This window comes from Epinephelus moara, chromosome 24 (genome assembly GCF_006386435.1).
Source record: "Epinephelus moara isolate mb chromosome 24, YSFRI_EMoa_1.0, whole genome shotgun sequence".
Classification (NCBI taxonomy): Eukaryota; Metazoa; Chordata; class Actinopteri; order Perciformes; family Serranidae; genus Epinephelus; species Epinephelus moara.
Window position 1 is genome coordinate 38,432,122 of NC_065529.1, and position 17,960 is coordinate 38,450,081.

The 17,960-nt window shown below is 41.5% G+C and overlaps 1 protein-coding gene across 1 annotated transcript in view; it reads left to right on the forward strand.

The window, feature by feature from the left end:
• nav1b (neuron navigator 1b) overlaps positions 1-17,960 on the forward strand; it is a 79,592-nt gene that overhangs the window by 32,958 nt on the left and 28,674 nt on the right. Inside the window, exons 5-6 of the mRNA XM_050038340.1 lie at positions 14,006-14,156; positions 16,668-16,968. Coding sequence (XP_049894297.1) covers positions 14,006-14,156; positions 16,668-16,968 — 452 coding nt within the window. The remainder of the gene's footprint in view (positions 1-14,005; positions 14,157-16,667; positions 16,969-17,960) is intronic.

The window sequence follows — 17,960 nt, forward strand, 5'->3', positions numbered from 1 at the left end:
CCACCACTAACTCTGAGTCACCCTTTATACTATGTCACCTGCGATACATATGTGAGTTTTCATGCATTATTTTTCCACTTTAAGCTCAGAGAATATCCGAAATTGGCTACTGTTAGCCCTGACTATGACCTATTTGCCCTAATCATAACTGCTTCCAATCTCAACTCGTGATTGTGACAAGTAATAGCCAATCACAGCACACAGGGATCATAGGGATGGGTTTAAATAGCCGAATAGCTGCAGTGTGACTCTTCTCACCCGGGTGCAAATACACACTCTGTAATTTGTCCTAGTGCAGCTGAGATAAAAACAGAAAACAAGGACAACAGCACTGAAAAATACAACATCATAGCACCCAGACTAAATGTGGCACCGCATGAGACTGTGTTCCTCAGGATGAAGTGTGCATCAGCTGCACTGTGGCTGCATCTGTGGGGGGGAAGTTTTCCTGTCTGAGGCTGATGTACATTCATTTTCCAGTCCAATAATCAGACAACGAGTCCATTTTCCGGGGCCTTGTGGAGATGGGGCGGGCTGGCTGCAGTTGCTGATGCATCTCAGACCCATTTACTACACTGATATGCTGCTGCTGTGTGATGAGGCCCAATCCTGTTCGCCTAGCTGTGGTCAAGCTCAATACAGATCAAAATTAGTCACCGGGAAGATCAGAGATGAAGCAAAGCTCTGCTGGCTTTTTCATCTGTGGTCCGTTTTTTTTTTTTTTGAATGAGTGATACTTAAACAGACATAAATCACTGAACACAGTGATGTCGTCTCTCTGAAATAATTCCCCACATTGTACTGCTGCATCAAATCCACTGAGGAATGTCTGCTCGTACTCTGCATCAAAGGCTTCAAATCCAGTGAAGTCCCATGGTTTTCTTTCTAAATGCCAAGTGGAGCCTCCTTTAATACACTGTTACAGAGCATGTACACTCAACTCAACTGAAGGAGGCACAGTTTACCCTATTGTGCCTCCTGCTGGAAATTCAGTGTCATGACACCACATTGAAAAGGGCAGCAACCGTTGAAATTCATGCAGATTTACTGGATTATTTTATGGTCTCTTGTAACATTAACTGAATAAGATATAGTTTTACCTGCTCAGAATGTATGTTTTTTTCATATATATTTTATATGGAGTAGTGCCCTCTAAAAATAACACAACTATTGTAGCTGGAAGATGCATTATATGTCTCCTCTTTCCACATACTGCACTTTATGGCCTTGGGCTGTTTTTCATGCTTCTGGTCAGGCCCCTTAGTTCCAGTTAAGGGAAATCTTAATGATACGTGCTAGACCAGTGGTTCCCAACTGGTGGGTCGCGGTCCAAAAGTGGGTCGCGGGCCCATTCTGAATGGACTGCAAGGGATTCACAAACATGTCAAGTTTGTAAAAAAAAAAACAGACTTTATTTTGAAGCACAGTGAATTTCCTGCACAGAGCTTTTACTCTGAAGTGCAGTTTTCTGCTGTAGGGTGAGTGACTAACAGACAGCTGCTTGACAGAGACAACATGGCCAAATGCAAGTACAACTCAGAATGTATAAAACTGTGGGACCTCAAGCTAATGACTAAGGAAGTTGGACCATTTCGGTGCCACTGTTTTAGACTATTGGTTCCCAAATATACATTTGTCGTATATGTCAGCATTTCATTTCTGTAAAGAATACCAATAAAATAGTTTTTTTAATATGAGGTTGATTTTCAAGATATACACTTTTTATCTCAATCTCAGAGGATAAGGGCACACTAGGATAAGGGCACACTGACGACCTAAACACAAGCTATTTCTCTATCTCTCTGCTAAAAAGCTTAATCCTACATGAAGAAGTATACAACTTAAAAAGCCAGCGAGCTAACAGCACAATGGCCAAGCATCAGGGAGAAAAAAACACTGGATTTGCAAAATAGAAGCCTTAAGTATGTATGATTATTGAAAATATAATAATAAAACATGATACAGACAGAGACTCATATAAAAAGTTTAAAAAAATATAGGAAAATTCCTCTCTTATGGAGTATGAACAGGAAATATTCCACAAAAAATACACCCAAAAAGCTCAATTTACACAAACTTCCTACAGTTACTGTGATCACTATTTGGTTTATTTGTACAATTTATCAGTTGATCCATTCTGTTATTGTCATGCAGTGAATACAACATGAACTAGCCGTAAAATATTGTCACTTATGGGTCATCAGTTTACAAAACGATAGAAAACAGGTCTCTTTAAAGGGAACACTAGCTAAACTCAGAATCCCAATATGACATTTCCATGGCCTATGGCAGTTCAATCGGTGTTTGTGGACACAAGCTGCTCTCTCACAGACAGAAACCACAGAGGGAAGTCTCAAACTTGTGATGTTATCAAGTATAAAGCCTAAAGTCTGGAGCTGCTCCATAGACAATGAATGTGAGACTGAATGACACAATGTGTTATTTTTCTTCTTTACACCCAAATAAACTTTATTCTGTTGTAGTGTTCTCAGTTCTGAAGCAGACAATGTTCCCATATACTCAGAACATTCCCCTGAGTGCTCCTAGTGTCATCTAGAACATCTTTTACCATTCATTGTCTATGGAGCAGCTCTAGCCTTTGTACCCTATGACATCACAAATTTGAGTTCTAGCCTTCTAGTTTTTGGATTTGAGAGAGAGTTCATGTTTACTAATATTTTTGGACTGGCTTAGACCATAGGAACAACATGTATGAACCCTTAGAATGGGCGTAGTTTCCCTTTAAAGATAAAGGCTGCTAACCACAGTTTAAGAAGATATTGTGTGGTGATAGTTTGTAAAAGGCACTTCCTTTTTCAGCGTCACAGTGCCCCTGTGCACAAAGCAATCCATAGAGCAATGGTCTGCCACATTTGGAGTGGAAGACAAATTTCTGATCTCATCCAGCACCTCTGGGAAGAGCTGGAACAATAAAGTTTGAAAGAGCCAGGCCTTATCACCCAACGTCAGCACCCAACCTCACTAATGCTCTTGTGGAAGAATGGGAGTGAGCCCAGCTCTAAAATCTTGAGGGAAGCCTTCCCAGAAGAGTGGAGACTGTTATATAGCATCATATTAACATCCGTGGTTGTGAATGAGATCTACAACAATCAAATATGGATGTCATATTTGAGCTATTTATCATAATTTGACAGCGTTTATGTCTCTTCAGCTTAGCTCTTTGTTGACCCATTAATAGGACGGCATTATTTTCTTGATTAACCCTTAGAAGCCTGAACAAATGGGCTTGATTTCTGTAAAAAAAAAAACATGGGAAGAAGGCAATGAGCATGACCCAAAAAACTGGTAAAAAATTAGTAGAAAGAGAAAATTAAAAACAAGAATATTAGTTTAAAAAAAAAAGACAAACAAAGACAGAAATGACTTGAAAAAAGTGCTTAAGAATTTCAAAATGTAATAATAATAATTACTATTATAAATATAGTTTTGCACTAGCTTTTTTTCTTGTTTCCCTTTAAAATAATTGTTGCTCATTGCCTTTATTCCCATGTTTATTAAGGAAATTGCACCAATTTGCACAGGGTTCAAAGGTTTAAATACTTGTGAAAGGCGTCAGACAGCAGCGCAAGAAAAGGGTCAAGTGTCTAATTGTTTAGTCTTTAAAGTGTCCAAAAATTGTGAAAAATGCTTATCACAATTTTCCAGAGCCAGAAGTGACATCTTCACATTGCTTCTTTTGTCGAACCAACAGTACAAAATCCAAGCACTCTTCATATGCCATCATTAATGACAAAGAAAAGCAGCAGATTCTCACATTTAAGAAGCTGAAACCAGCAAATGTTTGGCACTTTTGCTTGAAAAATCAGATTTGCTTGAAAAAAAATCAATTTCTAAAAAAAGTCAACTAATTGTCTAACTGATTAATCGACTAATCTAACAGCTCTATCCATTAATGTTTCAGCTGCCTATTAGTGCTAAATATTTAAAACAATTCAAGATAATCCCTCAGATAACTTTAGATTTCACGTCTCTGTCTTTTATTCCCTCTGATGTATTTTAAAGAGCAACTTGCAGATTAATGTTTTTGCTAGATTTATACTTAATATTCCCTGAAAATGGCCATTTGAAAAAATAATGCAGGATGTTTTTGTTTTACAAAACATTCAGGCAGAATTACAAAGAAAAAAAGTACCCATTCTGAGCAATGCTTCTAAAAAGGCTCTTTTTTAACATCATATTTAGGCATATCTCATTCACTGATTCATTGGGGGGCTCTACCCTGCAAGTTGCTCCTTAAATACACTTTTAGACTCTCATATTGCAGCACAGTTTACAGCACCAGAGTCTGACATCACAGCTAGATCAAAAGCCACACAGTAAAGGTCAGATCATGAAAATGGTTTCTTGCCTGGTAACCTCAGTGACGGTCCTCGTGATGCTTTGACCTCCCACAGATGGGTTAAATCTCTTTTTTAACAGTCGGCAAATAACCCAACGGGCAAGAAGCAAACATGCAAAGGATGTTTCGGACACAAGCCATTTGGTTATCGGCGCAGGACAGCTGTTGGTGTACAGTACACACAGGACTTCAAGGCCTTTTAGATGACAGCTTGTTTAGCAGCTCTGTGGCCTGGCTGAGATAAACAGGAGACGAGAGCAACGCAGCACTGTAAACAATTTATCATCCATCATTCTGGGCAAAGACCTACGCATCCCAGTTTTTGTTTTGCTATTAGAAAACAAATTTTCAAAGTAACCAACAGGTAGACAAACAAAAAGGTTTTGTGTTTGAGCAACACGCAGAGACGCGTAGCACTCTTCTCAGATGATAATCAGATGTATGATATCATACGATGGAGGCAGACACAACAATCTTTTATCAAACAAGCGTCTCATTCTGTGAAAGATGTTGTGAGGAATGCCTGTGTGTCTGGTACACACTCTGACAGCACAACAGTTGTTTAATTTCAACAAAAAGTCAAACCACAGTTAAATTCCATTTAAGCTGACTCTGTATTTATATTACAAAATGTGGCCTGATGTGGAAAAACAGAGAGAGCCTCAAAACTGTAATACATCACGAGGGTCAATAAGTTCTTCTGTTTGAAATATTAACGTTTGACAATCCTAATGTGCTTCTCTCATATCTCATCTTTGCTTTATCTGCTTTGTAATGGATCTCCTGCGGGATGAAACGAGCACAGATTCATGTCGTTTGGTCACGTACAATCTTTGTCACTATCACTATAAGTCCATCTTGACTCAACAGCAGACTGAAACGATTCTGGCCTGAGACGCTGACAGGGCGTGGGACCTCCTCGGCCCACAGAGCCTTTACCTCCTAGAGTGGTTTACAGAGCTGAGATCTGGTGAGGTCATCCCTGTGAGGCTGTTCCACTGCTAATGAGAGGGGGGGAAGGTTTTCCAAGGCTACTCATGCCTGCCTGGAGGTCCTTGTGTCATCTGTCGGTTTGTGGTTTGCGCTCATAGTGATTCAGGCCTTACCTTGGACCCAGTTTTTCCAGCTAGGCCCCAGAAGTAATGAACGAAGACGGAACATGTGTTATTTTTACGGACATTCATCATAGTAATGTCTTCAATGTGAAAGAACGCCTGATTCACCAAAATCTTTTTATTGGGCTTTTAAATTTACTGTCCTGCTACTGGTCCATTTTTAGAACCTTGAAAATCACACTTTAGACTCACTTGAGAAATCACTAAGACTGATTTAAATCACTAAGCTATTTTTCACAGAGTGTGTTCTGTTTGCACTGGAGTCAGTAAATATTAGCGTTTCTGAAGAATTTCATGCAAACAGTAAGCATCATTCCGCACTCATCACAAGATGAAGTCTTTATTATACTTTAATATCTGCCTTGTATGGCTGAAAATTTCCTAGGGGAATACTTTAGTTTAGCAACACAAGTGTTGGGCCATTCATTCATTCATTCATTCATTCTCCATAACTACTTATCCTGGTAGGGGTTGCGGGAGTGCTGGATCCTATCCCAGCTGACACTGGCCCAGAGGCAGGGTACACCCTAGGTCGCCAGTCTATCACAGGGCTGACACATAGAGACAGACACACTCACATTCACACCTACGGCCAATTTAGCTTGCATGTCTTTGGACTGTGGGAGGAAACCAGAGTACCTGGAGACACAGGGAGAGCATGCATACTCCTCACAGAAGGGCTCCCCCACCCCGGGTTCAAACCAGGAACCCTTTTGCTGTGAGGCAACAATGATAACCACTCCAGCCCAACAGGCCAACGGGCTGTACTCAGCTCTAGAGATAGGGTAAGGAGCACAGACATCCCAAGGGAGCTCGGAGTAGAGCCGCTGCTCCTTCACGTCCAAAGTGGTCAGTTGAGGTGGTTCGGGCATCTGATTAGGATGCCTCCTGGGCGCCTCCTGTTAGAGGTGTTATGGGCATGTTCCACTGGTAGGAGGCCCCCGGGTAGACCCAGAACAGCAGAAGCAGAAGAGGGAGTGATATCCTGATTTTTAGTCTCTACTATGGGTCAAGCTCATAAAACACTAGATCTGGAGTGCCCGATGGCTCGTCTGATAAAGCAGGCACCCCATGTACAAAGGCTTTGTCCTTGCCACAGTGGCCGCAGGTACCCATGGTCCTTTGCTCTAGGTCATCCCCTCTCTCTCCTTTCACACTAAATAACTGTCCTATCAATTAAAAGCAAGAAAACGCTGGATCCTACATTTCCCAGCATGCAACTCAATAGCATACAGCCTAAATGCTTTATTACTCCACATCTGAAGTTTGTAATACAGGCTCTCTTTTAAGACCACGCTAAGGTAACCCTGATGAATTCATCTGGATTATTTCTTTTAAATCCAGAAAGCTCCCCCCTTACACAAAAGGCAAGGTGAAAAAAACCCCATCGTGGGCAGTGTTGGCCAAAAGCTTTGTTTAGGAGATAATATCTCCTACAAGATAATAGCTACGTTTAGCTTCTGTTTGTTCCTACGTAGGAGATAAACTTAGGTTTTGGTCAACATTGCCCTCAGATAAAAAAAACATTGACCTCACCTCTCAGGGCTTCCATACCCCCTTGAGCAGGGGTAGGCAAACTGCAGCTCTAGAGCCCCTCTCCACTGGCCTTGACAAAATGGAAATGATAATGGTTATTTTATTTAACATTTTAATTTTTTATTACTCTTTGTTGAAGGCCTAAAGTGATTCTTAAATTCTCCAGTTGTAGCTCTTGATTACTAATCAAAAGTCTTGGAGGGAAAGAGAGAATTTAATCATGCGCCAAATCATTCATTTGCTTTCACCGCCAATGCTACAGAGTTAAACTACCAAATAATCATGAATAGCCCACTGTAGAGTAGCTACCTTGTGGTAAAACATATTAATGAATGCTCATTTAGGCCTAATTTAGTTTTAATATGTTACCTTCATTACGAGCCTCAGATATGCTCCAGACAGACTTTATTTTCCCAAAAGAGCCACAGAAATCATTTAACCCCCACTACCTGTCCAGACTTTATATGTGGGGCCCATATGAGTAGTAAATGGGTTGAAAAACGGGCCGTAAATGGGATTGACCATGGGTTCCATATTGGCCCAATGCCAATTAATCACATTGATGACTTTACCCAAATGGGCCCCACATGGTTATGTTAGGGCTACCTAGGTACCAATTGGGTACAAGCCCAAAATGGGCATCTTATCTGGGGCCCACTTGTATAAACCCACCTGTGTGGGCAATTGGTATGGGGCCAATATGTAACCCATGAACAATCCCATACACAGATCAGCCAAAAATTAAAACCACTGGCACGAGAAACGGACAACACTGATTATCTCGTTACAATGCAATGTTCTGTTGGGAAATCTTGGGTTCTGACATTCATGTGGTTGCCACCTGACATGCTCCACCCACTTCAACACCAGTGCAGACCAGGCACCCCCCCATTATGGCCACGGCACTCCCCAGTAGCTGTGGCCCCCCAGCAGGACAGTGCGCCATGCCACACCACAAAAACTGCTCAGGAATTGTCCCAGGAATGGGACAAAGAGCTCAAGGCATTGACCTGGCCTTTAAATTTCCCATATCCCTAACTGATGTGGGATGTGCTGGTACCCCACCTCACAACCCACAGGACTCAAAAGATCTTAAGCTAATGCCCTGGTGCCAGACACTATAGGTCGTGATTTAAACATATTGGCTATATTTAGCTCCAATTTAGTCTAGCTACATGTAACCCAAATCTAGCCGATTTAATTTTGAAATTGATTAAATGTAATTTTCGCCATTGCAGATGGCATGCGGTATGATATTCAATCACATATGGAGAGTCAACAGTAATTAAAATATGTTTATCTCCATTTTTTGGACATGGTCTCTACATAGCCGTATAATTGATGATGTCTACACTTTGGCTATGGTTAGACGTCTACCAAATTTTCACTGACAGCCCAAATTCAGCCGTGATTTAGCCTAGATGTCAGGTCTTCATGTAGACGGCTATTAGACGTTTTTTAAACCAAAAAATGCTTGCTGGGGTACCAGCACGTCCCTCAAATGTTCGATCAGGTTGGGATCTGGGGTATTTGGAGGTCAGCTTGACGCCTTGCGGTCTTTGTCCCATTCCTTGGGTCATGTCTGAGCAGTTCTGGGGGGCCAATGCCATCGATAAGTGCTGTTGCCATGAGGGGGTTTATTTTGTCTGGAGGACGTCAAGCAGCAATGTTATTCACTTTAACCACCAATGGTTTTAATGTTTTGGCTGATGGGTGTATATGGCTCATTTTTCATCCAGTTTACTACCCACGTGGGCCCCATACAAATGTCGGCTGGGTAGCTGAGTAGTTTTTCTGATGAGGAGTAAGCTGAACTTCATGTGTACAATTGGTGTAATGCCCTTTTAATCAACTGTCTCTCCTGTTATCTTGGTTTATAACTCAAAGTGTGGTCAGACAAGCTAACTTTTAGGCTAACTTCACAGCTAGGCTAACTTAGAAACAACTGTACACTTTATAACCAATTTTTGGGGGGCTAACGTTAATTCGGATTTCAAAATTTTTGGTTAGAAGACAATTCATACAAACATAAATCAGTAAGTAAACGTATTAAAGGGAAATTTCGGTTTATTTCAACCTGTCTCCTATCGTCCTAAATTTGTTTCAAGTGACTAGTGACGAAAAATAATAGTTAGCATGTTAGCCGTTAGCCTAGATACAGCCTGGCGCATTAGTAGCGTCAGACCTGTTAAAACGTAAGTGAACGGGCATCCCTTCAAGTGCAAAGTTAGTCCACTAAACAAGCTTTTTTCCACAAAGACCGCCTCATATCGTTAGGATAAATGTCAGAGAACATATAGAAAGCGACATGTAAACGTGTTGTCTTACCTTACCGGTGTGCTGCCATGTTTGTTTATCCCTTTGGCTCTGCTTTCCAAAGCGCCGGCCGAAATATATCTTGCCAGCTCTAGATAAAGCCCAGCTGGATACTAACGTTACTCCAGGTGGAGGTGTCTCGTCCTCGGTCACATCCAGACCTTGAAAATAAGGCTGCAACTGGTCCCATTCCTTGCAACAGAGGCATTCCTCTTCTGTGGGCACTGGGGCACAGCATTCACAGGTACACCACCAATCTCCAGAGCTACGCAGCCTTGCAGCAGCCTTTCATCCTCTACCTGTTGCGCCTCTCTCTCTCTCCTCCTCCGTTCTTCAATTTCTCGAAGCTCTTTGTCAGTGTATCCTTCCAGCGGTTGCTGCTGGTTCAGGCATGCTATGAGATAGCTGCTTGTTCTCACAATATTTCGGCAGCGCTTTGGAAAGCAGCACTAGATGATAAACAAACATGGCAGCACACTGGTAAGGTAAGACAACACGTCTACATGTCGTTTTCTATATGTTCTCTGACATTTATCCTAACGATATGAGGCGGCCTTTGTGGGGAAAAAAAAGCTTGTTTAGTGGACTAACTTTGCACTTGAAGTATGCCCTTTCACTTACGTTTTAACAGGTCTGACGCTACTAATGCGCCCGGCTGTATCTAGGCTAACGGCTAACATGCTAACTATTATTTTTCCTCACGAGTCACTTGAAACAAATTTAGGACGATAGGAGACAGGTTGAAATAAACCGAAATTTCCCTTTAATGTACTAATTCAGGATTAACCACATCACTCACTAGCGGTCACTAACGTTTTACATGAGGTTACCATGGTTACCGCTCAGCTCGACAGCCGTTGGCCATCATCTCTCAGAGGAACATCAGGGTCTCTGGTCTCGTCATCCCTTCTTCTTCTTCTTTTTGTGTGTGTGTGTGTGTGTGTTTGGGGAAGGGGGTGTAGCCTGTCCAGTCAGCAGCAGACCGCTTCTCTCTGCTCTCTGAATGGGAGAAAAAAGGGGTCTTTACTGACGGAGGATATGAATTTGAATCGCAGCAGCAGCAGCAGCTCGCGGATAATTCACGGAAGTTGTGTTCGGCTGAAGGTGTAAAACGGTCACAAATGAGCGGTCGTGTTTTGGTCGGCAAAGTGCCTCCTCTGCAGTCGGCGCCAAGAGCCAAAAGGACTTTACTTTTTACGCCAAGGTAAAGATGATATTTCAGTACGGGTTTTCCCCTCAACGTTGAACAACTTTTCCGACATTTTTATGCTGTGAATTTCCTGTATTCCTCCTCTTAATACAGCATGTCAAACGTTAACGGTCGTTTCTCTCACAGGGACCTGAGCTAATACAATTATTCGTTGGTTTTAAATCATTTTAATATTACCTGACTTCTCACTAATGGTACACTAAAGTAACATTTGCCGATTAAATACTCATAATTAAAGGATGAATTCGGCTGCTTTCACAGCATTCATTATACCTAATTAATTAAATTATAGTTAAATAATAAAATAATAAAATGTAGTTCAGTCAGTAACACTAACGTTACTTAATTGAGGTTCTGCTGTTTAAGAGTTAGCCTATACATGTGTGAATTGTGTTGATATGAAGCTGAAAAAACTAGCTTCATGCTGACAATGACTTGGCACTTCAAGTGATAACATCTGTGGAAACACATTTTTATTCTTGGAGGACACTGTGGTCCTTCTACCACAGCTATCTGCATAATAGAGGATGTCTTCACCACTCTCTCAGCCATAGGCATGCACACCATGAGCTTTGTCTTTGCTGTCTTTTATACAGAAAATAGACATGGTGCCAGAAGTGAATTGCAAGATGCATTCTTCTGACTGTGCGCAATTTCATCTGGTTTTATGGCTACAGTAATCTCACCTTATTTCTCTGTAAAATGTTGTGTGCTCTCTTTTGTTCATCTGTCTTGTTTGCACCAATGCTACAAGTCTTGCCATTGTCTTAAACTATAAATATATGTCCTTGTGTATGTGTTTTTAATAATGTTGTTGAATCCAGGTCCAAGTCTGGACGGTGATTGTCACGTCCCCACCCTGCTCCGCCGTACCAATCATCTCTCAGTCCTCTTAAATCAAAACATTTTCACAGCCAGCCATCTCAAATAAAAGCATACGGCAGACACACAAATCAGAGACGTTGGAGTCGTGCCACAAAAAACAAAAAAGTTAATTGCCGCCCTATGTACGAAGCATGCACTTTGCTGGCGTACTCCCACTCCTCCCTGTCTAGATTACACCTCTGAGAGCAGACACTTTTGGCTTGTTATATCAACAGCCCGCAAGCCCTCCTGCCTCTTCTTAGGCTGACATCCCCGAGGGGTTATTCATGGCCCCTCTGTCGCCCCTGACAGAGGTGGTATTGTTCAAACATAGCACGAACATCTGGGCTTAATGTAAATCAAAATTATTCTCTGTATTGATGGTATGTGAAAACATTTTTAAACTCTCAAATCAAACATTAATCTTTGGTTTTTCCCTGCTCTTGTCAGGCTACGCTGCTGAGGTCATGTATCTGTGGCCACAAATCAATTCAGTAAAATGTTGCTTTTGTGTATGAGAATGCTTCAAACCAGAGCAAAGTGTCAGGGTAAGCTTTTTGTCTGTTTTACAACTACGACTCAGCTACAGCCATGTGATTATATCCAATTCTGAACGTGTATGGGCCATTTTTGTCCCCCTGTATTTTTCTATGCAATTCCATGTTCCATGCCTCTGCTAATTGCAGCCTGCAGAGCCACAAAGAGCATTTTCAGCTCGGTGGGGAAAGCAAAAGAAAGGGGAAAGAACCGATTCAGCTCGAGCAGTGACTCAGCTTTTAAAGGGTCTTATTAATTTACCTTTTCCACTGTGCCACATTTTTGTGCGCCAACATAAATTTGATTACCACCTGCGGCTGCCAGTGGTAATGATGGGGAACGTAATTATACAAATCTGAGTTGGACTCGCTTTTAGCTCTCTGGAGATATAATTTTTGAATTCAACAAGGCATTATTGCTTTTCTAAAGCACATAAAAAAATGTTTTTCCTCTTCAATTTTAAACCCCCCCTCAGCCTCTGAATTGTTTTATCCTCTTGTGATGTTTTGGTTGACTGAGAAGCTACACCTCTTGTTGAACTCCGCGCAGTGATCTGCATTTTAAATGTATTCAAATATGATGTATGTAGAGACGTGATGCCCAGCGAGCAGTTTCTCCGGGCTGTCGGTGCCCTCCTCACATGAGAGGCCAGTCTGGCAGCATCTGTTTCGGGGCGACGCAGGGCTTCATGGTGGGGTGGAGGGAAGGGTCAGGGAGGGGTTAGAAGCCTGTCACTCTGATTTCCCCTCATCCTGCTTCATAGAGCATACCAGACCGCTTTCTTAAACCCTGAGCTGTCAGTTGCCATCCTTTTTATGCAGCGTGATTTATCAGCATATCCTGTAAAGTTCCCCTTGAAGTTACAGTTGAAGATCGCAGTGTGTTGGCCTCTGTTTTAAAAACTGCTAGCTTTGCAGTTGTGGTGATTTATTGAAGCTTACATGTTTTTCTTAAGCTTTATTTTTAAGGGTAGAATTACCCGTCCAAACTGACCATCTGACTGACTGCTAGTTACGAGTTTCCCAAATAAGCTGTGGTGGTTTGCTAAGCTCCATTCACCTTTGTAAAGTTTGTGAACGGTGGGTTATATTGGGTGAAGAAAGCTCCAAACACAAGCATGGATTTTATGGAGCTGAATGAATTAAAGCCTCTGGCACCATAATCATACTATTTTGGGTCTTAGCAGTAAGCCAAGGAGCTGTTATACATCTTTTTTTGCAGTGAAAGCTTTTTGTTATACAAATATCAGAAAGTTTTGGAACAAGCATATGGCAGACTATCCTCCTGAGACCCGAACTTTTGTTGGGTATGCATTTTTAATTTCTCAACAGGGCCCGATAAGTATAAAAACATTGTCAATGATAGTTAAGTCCCAGTGTCCTCAAACGAGACGATGATAAAGGCTCAGTGTCTTTAAACCAGTACTTCCTAATTAACACTGTCTTAGCTTGTTACTGTTGCTTAAATTGCTCAGATTTGTTGCCATATCAAACTACAAACATTATTAATTATAAATAAACAGCATAAAATGTGATCAGGTTTTGGAACTTGTCCACTTTTGTGTCGGGATTGGCTGCAGGCTGACTTGGCAGAGATGGCTGCCATCTTGTTTTTACATGGATTAGTGTATTGTGCTCTTACCACTAATAGATGGCACAAAAAGTGTCCACAGATGAGGACAACAGGTTTAAGTTAGAAGAATGAATTAAAAAGTCAAGTAAACCCAAAATATGATGTCTTCATATGAGGACACAGGGTCTCAGGAGGATATTAGATAGTATTAATCTAAACTGAAAGATCCATTCTTGAAGCTTTGGTCACCATATGGTCTGGAGCTCTGATGTATTAGCTGAATCAAAGCAGCTGCAGCCATGTTGGAATTACCTGCTTGTTTGAGCATGTGGCCACCTCCGGAGACAGCTTACAGCAGACAGATGGACAGACCACTGTTGCTGCCAGCCGTTTCTCCCCTTAAACTCAGATTTCTGCAGCTTTACCTTCTGTGAACTCATATTGTTGCCATTCACTTGATAGTTTTTACTAAGTGGTCATCCTGTCTCGTTTCAGTTGGGATGAGAGCAGCTCCATCAGCAGCGGGCTCAGCGACGGTGACGGCGATGGCTCGGAGAACCTCAGTTCAGAAGAGTTCAATGTCAGCTCCTCCCTTAACTCCCTCCCGAGCACACCCCTGGGATCCAGACGCAACTCTTCTGTTATGGTGAGCTAAAATACTGCACCTAACAGCCTGTGAACGTTTGGCTTTCCTTTTATCTTGCTTTTATTTTGTGAGAGGGGTGCAAAAGATTGCAGCCGAGGCTTTTACTTGAAGCATTTTCAATACTTCACTCTGTGATTTACTTTGTGTTGTGTGTTTAACGCAAGGTCTTTGTTTTGACAAGGCCACAAAAAGGCACCGCAGACCTCACCTCTGTCATTACAATGAAACTAAAGAGAATCTTGATCTGTCACAGTGCAATAAATCTCTGCTCTCCTGTTTCTTTTTAGAAAATTACATGGTAACGTCCGGTTGTTACACAGAGCCTTGAAGCCCCTTTTCACTCAAAAATGTGTTCTGCTTATTGTTACTTCACTTGGATGTTTGACCTGCACTGTGTACAATGATGCCTCAGCAGAGGGCTGTTTTCAGGATCATCTGACGGTGGAAAGTCTCTCTGTGCTTACCATAAACTTAAAGACACGAATGATTTGTGACATATATTCTGGATTGTTCAATAAAGGAAAAGTACTAGATGTAATTCTAAGAAATTTCAACAAAGTAAATTATAGAAAAACCATATCAGACATAAAATATGTCAGGAGTGGATCTTTAAATTCGATCGAACTTGTTTCGTGTTCACCTTAGATAATAAGCGGTGGTTTCTGTCTTTAACACAGGTAAAGATTTTGTCCTTTGCTTACAGTACTTACAGAATGCTCACCAGGGAGAAATGAATATTAGTGCTACTCAATGAGCCATCTGTCGCTCTGTATCACATTAATAAGGTGCCAAAAAGCAGCATGCCCAATTTTGTCCTCAGTGCCACCTCCTCAATGCACCACATGATACTTTTTCTATTATAGTGTAGCTGTCTTTTTTTGTCATACATTAAGAAAATAAAGGCTCAAGCTCTCCTCTGCTCTATACATTTTCCTTTTTATTCTTTAATGTGTTTATTTACAGTTACAACAACAATTAGTCAATTAGTTGTAAACTATTGAAATATTGGCCAACTAATTGAAAATTAATTAGTTTGAGTAATTTTTTAAAAGGTCCCATAAAATGCTCATTTTCAAGTCCATACTTGTACATGGGGTTTCTACTAGAACATGTTTACATGCGTTACTGCTCAAAAAGCACTTTATTTTTCTCATACGGTCTGCCTGAATATACCTGTATTCACCGTCTGTCTGAAACGCTCCATCTTAAGCCCAGTTCAGACCAATGATTCGCAAAGAGACAAAACCGTTTTAGAACGTTGCAGAGAAAAGTTGCAGCGGTGTGAACTGGTCGTCTGAGCTCGACTCGTGTCACCTGCAACTCCCCTGGTCAAATTGCTGGTGGCTGATTTTGGAATGTAAAGCACATGGCCTGTTTCAACAGCCAATCAGCTTGTAGTGAAGTCTGGTGGTCGAGTCAAAATGACTGCAGACGGCGTTGTTCGCTTGTTGCAGCAGATGCTCTGTCTCCACCCAGCCCTCTGTTTCCATCGTCAGGTGTGCCGGTGTTGGACAATGGGTCGCTGCTGCTCGCTGTGTGTTGCATAATACACCATCTCATCTAGTAGTTGCATTGGTGTGAACCGGCAGGTTTTTAGGATGTGCAGAACAGTGCGTTGCAAGTAGTTGCCTGTTTAAAGTCATCTCGTCATGAATCTTTGGTCTGAACTGGGCTTTACGACTGTCTCTTTAAGCCCCCATCCTGAAAAAGCCCGATCTGTTCTGACTGGTCAGTCTTTCCAGGTCTTCAACATCTGGGCTCACGATGTCTCTGCACCGTCATTGCAGCCGAATGACTGTAACACAACTGTAGCGGCACTTTTTACCTTTATATATTATAGTTTGACATCGCAATTTCACAGAAGTCCTTGTAGCATGTTTAAAGGCACAGTTTATGAATACAGACTGTGTGCATTTCTCTGTGGATTGAGACATTTCGATACTATCAGTATTTATATAGCAGCTATACCTGCTTTATAATTTAAAAAAAAAATTGGAAATCAGACGTTTTATAATATGGGACCTTTAAGGGAAAAAAAGTCAAAATTTTCTGTTTACAGTTGATTAAATGGGTGCATTTTCTGATTTCTTTACTTGTCTTTACTCAGTAAACTGAACATCTTTGGGTTTTGGACAAAACAAGACATTTGAGGACGTCATCTTTGAGAAACATTGACATTTTTTACTGTTTTCTGACATTTTAGAGACTAAACAACTGATCAAATTGAGAAAATAATCAACAATAAAAATAATTGTTCATTGCAGCTTTGGTGTTGATTTATCTCTGAAAATGTTAAATCCATAAATGGCTTGTTTCCCCCTGTTTTCCTTCCTTTGTCTTCCTCAGTGGCTTTCTTTACTCCGCTCTGGGCATATCAGTCTCTTGCCCTGCTTCCCACTGGAATGCAGCTGAGATGAAACAAAGATTACAGAGAACAGTCAATTCCATAGATAACACAGATGTCTGATGGTTACCCACACTGTGCCTCTTCCCTTCCCTCTCCCTCTGCAGCTCCGCACCGATGCGGAGAAGCGCTCCCTGGTGGAAAGTGGACTCTCATGGTACAGCGAGGACAGCAAGGCCGGACACAAGCTCGACAGCAGCAGCTACGACACGGGAAGTCTCAAGACGGAGGCCCCAAGCAAGTGGAGGAAGAAGCCGCCAAGCCTCAGTGAAGATTCAGCGTGTAAAGGAGAACTAAGGAAGCCCCAGAGCTTGGGTCAACCAGGAAGTTTCAAGAAGGGTCGTAATCCTCCTGTGGGCGTGACCTCCCCCATCACCCATACATCACAGAGCACGCTGAAAGTTGCAGGTAACATCTGAGAGTGTATTCTCACTTTTTATGTTCTCTGCTTTTCGTCTCACAGATTAATCTGGTTTATCTCCTATGTCGTTAACTTGTTTTAACTATGAAATCTGTGTCATCCATTATGTGTCTGTATGCTGCATCCAAATGTAAAACAGCCTGTTTTTAGAGCAGCCAAGAAGGATATCTGCTTGGTGTCAAGATGAATACAGAAGTGTACCCCTTAGCGAAAGCCAGGTTTTGATTTGTTGCACAGCACCAGAATACTGACGGAAAAATGCACCATGAAATCTGTTTCATTGAGTGAAAAAAAAAAAAAAAAATCCGAGCTTAAAGCCCAGAGCCATGTTTCTGCTATTATCTGAGAGAAAAGCTGGTTACTGTTCATGTCTGCAGAGACGCTGTGTCTGCCATCTGCAGCAACTAAATTTATTTAATCCCCAACAAAACATGCCTTGATTAAATGATAGGTTAAAATTGAGTTCCAATACCAACATTACGTGGCCTTTCATTTAAATTTCCTTAGCTTAATTTTAACTTTAAACATAAGTGATTAAAATTAGATCTGATTGTATGAAAGCTGGCTGCAGTTTCACGGGGACAAAGATTCTCTTTACGGATACATTTTGAAGGGATGTGCTCGAATGACTGACGAGATCCGTTTTATCAGCTCGTATGAATATACTAAAACAATTATCTTACTTTTAGCCTTAAAGGGACAGTTCAACCCCTAATTAAAAATGAATATTTTTCCTCTTACCTGTAGTGCTATTTATCAGTCAGAGCTGTTTTGGTGTGAGTTGCCCAGTGTTTTAGATATAGGCCGTAAAGATGTCCGCCGTCTTTTGAATATGGAACCAGATGGCACTTGCCTGTGGTGCTTAAAGTGCCAGAAAAATACATTTTAAAATCAGCAATGTCTCTGTTTTGAAATCATGACCTGGTTACTCAACATAATCCACAGAACTTTTGATCCTCAAGGTGCGCGGTGGTTCTGT